We start from the raw sequence: 10,592 nt of genomic DNA, 5'->3' as shown, positions 1-10,592 counted from the left end.
TAAAAAGACGCCATTGTTCATGCATTACGGTTGGATTCTTAAATGTGGTGCACAGCCCGATAAAAATCCCTGGGCTTTCCACCTTTACATGGGTAGCAGCGCTTTTTTTTTTTGGTAGAAGGGTTGTATTGTTTCTCGCAATAGATTATTAGATGGACTAATTGGGTTTGAAACGAATTGTAAGCATAATTAGCAAAAACGGAAACGGTATAAAAATGGAGTCTTACAATATGAGTTTTAAACAGTAAAAATTTGCAAATAAAACGGTCATAAAAAAATGGTAAAAAACGAAAAACAAAAGGTACGGCTTTAAACGTTTATATTTATAAAAAAAAAAAAGGAAACCAAAAAAATGGCACTATTCTCATATAAATTGAGGAATAATTTTTTTTAAATACATGATTCTAATTTCGGTGTCCGTGTATTGACCTTGAGTTGAAGGTGATATCATGAGGAATGTAACCCTTCGAGTCATCTTTGCTTCAGTGAAAGAATCAAGTTGATCAGAGTTCGGGAGAGAGAGAGAGAGATATGGTCAATTAAGTAAGCTATTCTTCAACAAGTCCATGGTTTTAAAAAATACCAAAAAAATGGAAATATGTTTTAAACACGTGTAAAATGGGAATGCTTGTTGTTTGTTTTATTTTTCCCGTATGTTTCTCTCAAACGGCAAAATGTGTTCAAAACAGTTAAAAACAGAAATGCGTTCAAAGTAGAGTTTTAAATGCGTTTTTGCTAACAAGTAAACATGTTATAAACGAATTGATAAAGCTATAAACGAATTTTGATATACTTCCTCCCCCACCCACTTCCCTACTGGTTTTGTTGTTGCTTGTGCATCTGTGTTTATTACTAATACTTTTGATTATTGGAAATATTCTATCTCAAAAGATTGTAAATTTTCTACTCATATTGTCACCAAATTTCTTTCTACTTCATTGAGTTCGTCTTGTCATTATAGGTTCTCAGGCTGGTGGCGCTTCCTCTAGAAATTACCCATTCATCCTAAATTTAAACACTTTTTTTGGCGTGTTTTATATGCAGGAATCCCTATTAAAACATCTCTTCTGAAATGGCTCAAGATCAATTCCTGTTGTATTTTATGTGGATCTTGTTTGGAATCCATATGACATCTCTTCCTTTTCACGTCGCTGGTTCTAAGCATGTTTGGGTGGCTGGGCCCTTGGGATTGAGAATGGAATATCTCTCCCATCAGTCTCTGGTCTCTATTTCAGCTTTGTGCTTCTATCTTGTCTGATAAACTCCGGATAAACATCTCTTTAAATGGTTTTTTTTTTCGGTTTTTATTATTACATGTTATTTTATCTGGCAAATTAGGAACAAAGTGGTCCATAAATCTGTTAAACCTGATCCTTTGGGAGTTCTTTTGAAAATTCGTAAATAGTTAACGGGCTTAAATGTTTCTCCCTCCTCTACTTTAACCCCTACTTTGTATTATTCTGATAATAGTGATTATTCTCTTGATATATGTTTGTAATCTTTTCCCATATTACACCACATTGTTTTGATTTACGCAGAAACAACTCAGTCTTCCTTGAAGAGATCGGGGGTGGATGTGTTTTTTTTTGGTTGGAATGACGATTATTACTAATAGTTGCAGGTTTTTTGGGTACCAACGATATTTTGGAGATAGAGATTTTTGGCATTGCAAAAGGTCTTCAATATGCATCCCAGCTAAGCTACACCATCAAGGAAATATGGTGTTGCAACATGGAATTTCTTGTTTTTGCTTTAAGACCCAACTTCGATGGTGTGACCATAGAGACTGTTTGTTCTTTTGTCTCAAGTGGCTGATGGAACCAAAAGCATTCTAATCTATTTTTCACAAAACATATACATCACTAGAATTGCAAATTTTATGACAAGCTATCTAATAGTCCACAAAAAACAACTTATTCTTCATCGTAGTAGTGTACGGACTCTCTTATCTTATTAGTAATATATTTTTCTTTTCTTATAAAAACAAAGGGAAATTTATGTTTATCATCCTGTGTTTTCAAATAATTATATCTATCACCTCTTGAAATTTTAAAACTATACCTGTACCCCTAAGTGCTAGGATCCGACTCCTCTACTTCCAAAGTTCATAATTCTATCTTACTTCCGTGAGAGCTCAGCGTGCCACCTGGCCTGACAACCATCCAATGGTTGTACTTGAAAAAATTCAAAATATTGTGAAAACCAAAAGAGATCTGTTTGAACCACCTTATACCCCAAAACAAACCCATCCGACCGGTTCATTTACATCAAACCAGACCCATTTCACTCACACACACACTTGGGTAGGGTTTCAAATCGATTTGGGAAATCTGAGGAAAACCTCCATCACTCCCTTTGTCTCTGCTTCGCTCCCTTCTTCTCTTCTTCCTCTCTCAAAACCCTATTTTCCCATTTTCAAATGGCTTGAAGGAAGGTGATACTTGCACTTTTGAACTCACTCGCAAAGGAGAGCGGAAGGTCATGGATTTCTCCTTGCTTTGAATCCGGCCATGAAAATACAATCCAATCTCATTGAATCCCAGAAAAGGGTTTACAAAAGTGCTTAAACAAATTTGATGGAATTTGACAATCTATATTTTTTGTTTGTTTTTTCTGTTTTTTGATGAATAGAATTTCATAATCTTTATTAACGATAGAATGTGATTGTCTGAAACAAATTTGAAATCAACCCAGAATGTCATGATGCGTTTCTCAAATCTGAAACAAATTTGTTACACTTTAACAAGAACCCGTCTCAACCAAAGCACCAACGAATTCACCCCGAAAGCCAAATTAACCTAGAAACCAAATCACGATCTGAAATTTGGAGCTTTGCTACTCAGGTCGGACAAACCAGATCTAGATCTGGGTATTGTTTCCCACCTTCGTTCTTCGCCAGAGGAAGAAGAAGCTCGGTTTGGGACTTTGGGCTACGCACAAAGAAGAGATATTATTTTCAGAAAAGATTCAGAGGATTCAGAGGAAGAAGCTCGATCTTGGGTTCGCTGGGAAGAAGAGATCTAGGTTTCAGAAAGGAGGACGATGAGAACTTTAGTTCCCCAAACCATGGGAAGAAGAGATCTGAGTGAGTCAAATGGGTAGAGGAGCCAGATCCCTCCCAGAGCTCGTACTTGCAAATGGAGCTTCCAAAACTGGTACTTGTAAATGGCCGATGGGTTTGCTGGGAAGAAGAGATCTGAGTGACCGAAATGGGTTTGGTTTGATGTGAATGAACCGATCGGGTGGGTTTTAGGGTTTAAGGTGGGTTCAAATAGATCTCTTTTGGTTTTCAAAATATTTTGAATTTTTTTAAGTACAACCGTTGGATGGTTGTCAAGCCAGGTGGTGCGCTGAGCTCTCACGGAAGTAAGATGGAAGTACGAACTTTGGAAGTAGAGGAGTCGGATCCCTTAGATCCCTAAGTGCTAACTCTGTTAATTTTATTTTGAAAATACAATTTTGCCCTTTCTTATTTATTATTAGAGAAATTTATATTTACTATCCTTGTGGTTTCAAACAATTACGTCTACCATCCCACCAAAAAAGAAGAAGGTGTATTTACATATTTACCCCCATTTGTTTGAAACACATCTCAAAAGGGAAAGTCATCGCCAACACATCCTCTGTAAATCAAGCGTAGCACTTCCACCGGAGCAGCAAGTGATCGTAAAATGGAAGTTCGTCGGCTCCCAAACCCTTGCCCTTTCTTAATTATTATTAGGGAAATTTATGTTTACCACCCTTGTGGTTTCAAACAATTACATCTATCACCCCTGAATTTTTTAAATTCACCAGAAAAAAAAAAAAGGTGTCTTTACAAATTTACCCCCATTTGTTTGAAACACCGTTGTCTCAAAAAGGAAAGTCATCGCCCACACATCTTTTGGAAATCAAGCGTAGCACTTCCGTCGAAGCAGCAGGTGATCGCAAAATAGAAGGACGTCGGCTCCCAAACCCTTGTCACTCCAGATAATAGGGTATGCAACGGTAACAACTAACAAGCCAACAAGGGTGGATGGGGTGAGTTGGGGGTGAGTTTATTAATAAGAAATAAGAAAAGGCAAAATTGTCTTTTCAAAATAAAACCAATAGAGTTAGCACTCAGGAGTATGTACGTAATTTTAAAAATTCTAAGGATGGTAGACGTAATTCGTTGAAAACACAGGGGTGGTAGACATAAATGAATTAATCGGACAAGAAACAGTCAATTCCGATTGCTTACTGGTGTGATCAATCAATTCAATCCTAGTCGAATGCCCATCGAAGTACAAACGTTCACCGTGAATGCTCTAATAATAATCGGTTTGGACTTGGCCACAAGACCAAAATTACCAATTGTTAGTCCAATGTCAGGTTTAATCGGTTGATTTTGGTCAGTTTGGATCAGTTTTGACGACTCCAGAGTAGGGCTGTAAATGGATAACAAAAAATTCGAATTCGATCTGCATCTGTATCCGTTTAGGAGCATCCGTATTCGATTAGAGATATCCGAAAAAAAACCCGAATATTCCAATAAAAATTCGAATCCAAATACTTAATTATAAAAAATTAAGTAAATAACGATCTTGAGGGTTTTTGAAGATTCAACAGGTTCTAGAATATGAGGAGAAGAGAATCATGATCTAAAATTATGGATTGAGAATGAATTGTATCCACTAGGGTGAGGAAGGTTCGGATTACACAAGGTAGAGGTGTAAACGGATGGTCAAAAATCCGAATCCGATCCACATCTTAATCCGTTTAGAGGTATCCGTATTCGACTAGAAAATATCCGAATTCAATTACATACGATCCATATCCGTATCCAAACCGAATCCGATCCGCTTACAGGCCTACTCCCGAGGGTAATAGAGGTAAGACGGTCTGAATCTGAACTCTAAAACCGTCTGATTACGAAATTCTATTCGCCGCTTCCATTGTCAGACGAATTGCTTTGGGGTCTCGGTTCCCCACTACCTCGAGGTTCGTTAGTCATTCACAGCAGAAGTAGCAGAGCTGCAAAGGCCAGTTGATACCTCTCGATTCTACGAGCACAATCCATTCTATTTTTTTTTTTTCTGTTTCATTCCTGTATCCAGCTTGATGCGAAATTCTCCGCCAGGTTCGGTTAGGGTTAGATCGATTAGCACACACGACTTGAATTTCTCCTAGTTTGAAATGATATTATGTTCCTTTTTTATTTCTCTGAACTTCAATTGAAGCGCGGAGGAGGAATAAAGAGGTGTAAATGTTGGAATACCTACCAAGAACATATTTTCAAGTCTACAAAAAAGAAAAACCCCTTAAGAAGACGATTCTTACTTATTAGTTAAACTGCATCATCTTAAGCTACTCGATTATATGATCTGATAGGATGGTAACATTATCATTATCTGAAAATTCGATTTGTTGCCGCAATTCATAATGATTTACACGGCAATCGATACATTCTACCTGACCGATGAGCAGTTAAAGAACTCACCATCAAGGAAAGATGGCGTAGATGAAGCTACGGAAACAACACTTCGAATTTATGGCTGTGATCTCATTCAGGAAAGCGGCATTCTGCTCAGATTGTATCCTTTATTTACTTGGTGACCCCCCCTCCCTTTTTTTTTTTTTTTCAGGTTTTAAATTCATTTGCTTTTTATTGTTACGTTTTGTTTTCTTAACCTTATTGGTCAGACCTCAAGCAGGAATGGCTACGGGCCAGGTTCTGTTCCATCGTTTCTACTGCAAGAAGTCGTTTGCGTGCTTTAATGTGAAGGTCCCATCCCCTAAAACCACCTCTCCCAAATTACCATTCCCCCCATGTGATATAATCTGTTTTGATTCTTCATCTATTGGATTCACTATCTGTTTTTGTAGAACTTATATCTGCACTATCTGCTTATTTGAGGATCTTATTTGATTTCTTTGCAGAGGGTTGCTGCTAGTTGCGTTTGGCTTGCTTCAAAGCTGGAGGAAAGCCCTAGGAAAGCAAAGCATGTGCTTATGGTATTCCATAGGATGGAATGTCGGAGGGAAAATTTACCCTTGGAGCATTTGGACATTTCTAAGGTTAGACTGAAATTTTGACATGGATTTTTTCCTTTTGATTTCTTTAACCCTAACCAACTTCCGATTCTTTTATATGGTATTTTTGGGTGATTTTTAGAGTTTCTGTTGGGATTTTCTTTCCCCTTGTCCATTCAGTCACGATGAAAATGTTCTGATATCCCCTTTTTATGCAGAAGTTGGTTAGGGTCGCTAGCACTTGCATTAATGGAATTCCTGATCTGGCTTCTTTTAAAGTAAGTAATTATTGTTTTTGGATTTTTTTTTTTTTAAAAATTTTGTCATACAGAAATATTCAGAGTTGAAGACGGACTTGACCAGAACAGAAAGACACTTATTGAAAGAGATGGGTTTCATCTGTCATGTTGAACATCCTCATAAATTCATTTCAAATTACCTTGCCACACTCGAAACACCTCCAGAGCTGAGGCAGGAGGCTTGGAATCTTGCAAATGATAGGTAATTAACTGCATGAATTTCCTCTCTGACCAGTAATTTGTTGTTGCTACATGATATTCACCTTCTTTTGCTCTCACTATTGCAGCTTGAATTGATATTGAAGTGTTTTAATTTTTGTATGTTCCAAGAAGTATATCGGTTTTGAGTGAATATGCTCAACTCTCAACCTAAGAACATATGGTTTGAATAACAACTGCTTCTGCTTTGCCTATTAAAATTGTTGCAGTGATTCATGATATTCTTCAGTAGGAGAGGAGGTGAACTTTGTAATGCCAAATGATATGCAGAATTGCATTTTTTCTTGTCCTGTTATCTTCTTGGAACATGAAAATGATTGATGGTAGCCATCAAATGGAGACATGTGAATATTTTCCCAGCTGTACAGTTGTTATTTTTTTATTTTTCGAATACATAACGGGGATGTAGTCTCACTAAGAAGTCTCTCATTGTTCAAGGCAGTTGGCATAGGTGCTGGTCCCACCTATGTGGAGTCATGGGAGGGGGAGTTTGGAGACAGTTCCTTATGCTTTGGCATTCTTTGCGCAAAGTGGCTGTTCTCCAGAGTCAAATTGGGCATTTGTTGCTTGGGAATGATGGCATCATCAATAATCTTATATGTTTATTGTGTTTTGAAATTTAGGAATAATCTGGGGTCCTAGTAACGTCTCTATGTCCTGATCAAATTTGGAATGGCGACATCATAAATCATCTTACGCGTTTATATTGATTTGAAATTAACGGAAAACCTAGGGGCCTGCCAAGGGAGGAGTCATTGAGCTCAATTAATTGATTTTGTTTTTCTTTTTAAAGTCCCCCTTTACTTCTCAAGCACACCTTTTTGAGAGGTTCAGAGTTCATGAGACTTGAGAGAGGGAGAGAAGTGCTTAATTCAATGTATTGCCTGGCTCTTCACTCATGTAGCAGCGATGAATCTATTCCTACGTCATGTTTGATGCAGAAAAAACACATAAATGGGCTTATTTTAGTGGAAATAAACCTTGGGCCTTGGTTCAAGGAGTTTTCCTTTGTAATCGACCACTTTATTGTGCCTAGAAAAATGGTAGGAGTTAGAAATACAGGATTTATTAGTTAGTTAAGTTGGAGTTAGAGTCCTAGTGTCCAAGTATGAATCATATTTGGATTTTGGAGTCCTAGAGTTTTAGGAAATCTGGTTGAGTTTTACATTTTAGGTTTATGCTATGGATTAGAATCCTTGTTTGAGTAAGAGTGTCAAATACTTGTCTGATTTTACTATTCTAATTAGTTGTTTGAATTCCAAATCAGTTTAAGAGTGTTAGAGAGTCAGTTTATGAATTTAATAAAAAGATGTACTGGACTGTGGCCAAAATCATGATTTTTTTAGTAATATACTAAATATTAACGAAGTTTTCTTCAAGATTCGGCTGTGTGGATTCAAGATGTATTTGGATGGATTTCTAGCAATGCTAATGTAGATTCCTTGGTGGCAGAGTGTTATGTGCCTAATGGGGCCCACTCTAGTGTATGGGTGCTAGATTGGGCCAGCCTAGTATGGGATAGGTTAAAGTGCTTGATTTAACGCGTTCCATCAGCTCTAGAGCTTTTGGTGTATCGGTCAAGTACTAAACACACAATGGGATTTTCTTCATGGGCTAGGTGGATAACTGCCTTATTTTTTCTCTTCTGGTTCTATTTTAGGTGGGCTAGGTGGATTTCTGCCTTATTCTCTCTCGTCTAGTTTAGGATAGTTTTCTACTCTTTTGTGAAACCAGTGGCACCTCTGTTTTCTGCGTGTTAACCTGCCTGATACTAGTTACATTACTCTATCAGATCTACATAATCTAATCTTAAAATCACATGCTGATTTTTGGTTATAATATCTCTGGAATTCTGATCTGCAATCCTGAGTTTTATTGTTAAATCTCATCTGCTACTACTTTGCTCTGCTTTGCACTAGGACTGCTCTGTGCAGCCTTATCTGTAACTCAGATTGCTGAAATATCCTGTGGAGGTTCTCTTGCCTGAGATCCATACTCAACCAGAAAATCATCTCAATCTACCATTTCTATCTCAAAATTTTGTGGTTAAATAATCCATTGAAGCTATATGAGTGTGATGATTTCTAATAAATGAAAGTGAAACTTAATCAGCTGAAAACAACCACAGGACAGAATCACAGTGAACTAGCTCAAGTAACTATAGGGCAAAAAATAGAAGGTTCAATATCTCCCAACCAGCCAGCCGATAGGCCTAAAATTCTGGTCGAAGACTGGCCCCAACTTGCTAGTCTTGTGGTTGAAACATCTTAGCCCTCTGGTCCTGCTGGACCCTCTGCTGCTTCTGTTAACCTTCCCTGTCTGAATCCCTGGCTTAACATAGGTCTCTTCCCCTGATCTCTAATACTGCTCTGGGGGACATCTCTGCTGGACCCTCTGCTGCTTTCTCCTTCAAATCCAAACTCCAAAAGACCCAATACCCACTGATTTTACTCTCTCTTTCTCTTCTCCCCCTCTCTTGTTTTTCCAAAAATCCAAAAACAAGGAAATGAGAAGGGGGTTTCCTATGTATGAGCTTAAAGACCCCTTCTATTTCCTATGAAATCCCCACTTTGCTCTTATCTTGCCATTACTTGTCTCCCCTCTAAGCCAATAATGTCTCATGCAATCAACTTAACTAGGGTACCATTTTTTTTTTCAAAATTACTTTCCAACCCTTTGATGTCACCCCTTTTTACCATGCAACCATTAAACCATGGCTAACCCATTTAAACCACAACAAACCAAATGAACCCATTGAACCACAATTCAAACCAAGTAATTCAAATTGGGCCCCAAATGACCCATTTAAGTCAAATGCAACTCAATTGAAATTAAATGAGCCCCCTTTATTGCCGAATTAAATAGTTCTATATAGTCCTTATAAACCCAAATCAAATTATTAAATTTCCAACCATATCCATAATCAAATTAAATTAATTGGGTACAAGAAATAAATCACATACTCTAATTAAATTAAGTAGGTAATTAGGTATGTATATTAGTTGCACATGCTATGTCTCTTACTATAATTTAAGATCTATCATGGATTCCTATGGTAAATTCTATGCAACACATTAAATGTCGTATCATAAAATTAAATTTTCTTACCTTATTCTTGAGTATTTTTTTCACCGTTGAAGTTTGTTGGGATCCGTTTCGATGTACCTGATGAGACCAAAAATACTATTATAAGATGAGATTGGTAACGAGGTATTACAGTCAAGGCGACACCGAGGCATCCAATTTCTTTGGTTGCCTTGTTGGTGTCACATTGCGTCTAGGCCCCTTCATCGCCTAGATGCTATGGCAACTATGATCAAGACTATGTCACCATCGTCTAACAAAATAGCAATCGTATCCTCTTCTTCATCATCATCAATGCCCTCAATTACTGTATTGAGTTTTTGTCAAAGGGTAAAACTTAGCTACATGTTTATAGTCATAACAGTGAAAACATTGAGTCTTACTACCACTAGCCATGGTGGCCTTGTCCTTGTTGTTAGTGTAAGGGGGTGTAGTGGTAGGTGCTGGTCAACCCATGGGTCTAGTCTAGCAGCTGGGGTGCTTCTCCGGTTCTCCCCGGCTTGAGTGACAAATTGTCTCATGGAAGTCCTCTGTAGATCTTCTGCTCGTAGGGCCTTTTGGAAGCAGTCTTGAATGTTGTAGATGTCTGTCACTCCCATCTCCTTCTGAATTTCCAGCCTCAACCCTAATTTGACACGGGACAACAGCTGGTCATCCTCCTCAAGAACTCTGGTACGTGAGACAAAGGTGTCAAACTGTTGTATATAATCTTCCACTGATAGGATTTCCTGCCGTAGTGAGTTGAGCTGGTCGTGCAATCGTGCCTTGATGTTGGATGGAAGATACTTGCATTTCAACTCCTCTTTCATCTATAGTCATGTGGCTGTACCTTCTTGTTGTAATTTTCTTTCATAATGGTTCCACCATTCATAATGATCCTACTAGATTGGTCCATGTTAGTTTCATCTTCCTTCCCTTTGTTAAATCATACCAATCAAAGTAGTCATCTAAACACGAAAGCCAATCATACCATACATGTGGGTCATGTTTGCCGCT

At 37.9% G+C, this 10,592-nt stretch overlaps 1 protein-coding gene across 2 annotated transcripts in view; it reads left to right on the top strand.

Annotated features, from left to right (window-relative positions):
• The first annotated feature begins 5,381 nt into the window (after positions 1-5,381).
• The window catches only part of LOC122657379 (cyclin-L1-1), a 10,560-nt gene continuing 5,349 nt past the window's right edge, over positions 5,382-10,592 (top strand). For both annotated transcript variants that reach the window (XM_043852068.1, XM_043852069.1), the window contains exons 1-4: positions 5,382-5,555; positions 5,665-5,746; positions 5,902-6,039; positions 6,326-6,495. In XM_043852068.1, the coding sequence (XP_043708003.1) occupies positions 5,404-5,555; positions 5,665-5,746; positions 5,902-6,039; positions 6,326-6,495 (542 nt within the window). In that variant the 5' untranslated portion in view covers positions 5,382-5,403. The remainder of the gene's footprint in view (positions 5,556-5,664; positions 5,747-5,901; positions 6,040-6,325; positions 6,496-10,592) is intronic.

Source organism: Telopea speciosissima, chromosome 4 (genome assembly GCF_018873765.1).
Source record: "Telopea speciosissima isolate NSW1024214 ecotype Mountain lineage chromosome 4, Tspe_v1, whole genome shotgun sequence".
Lineage (NCBI taxonomy): Eukaryota > Viridiplantae > Streptophyta > Magnoliopsida > Proteales > Proteaceae > Telopea > Telopea speciosissima.
Note: the sequence above shows the minus strand (reverse complement) of the source record. Positions and strands in the feature narration are given on the sequence as shown.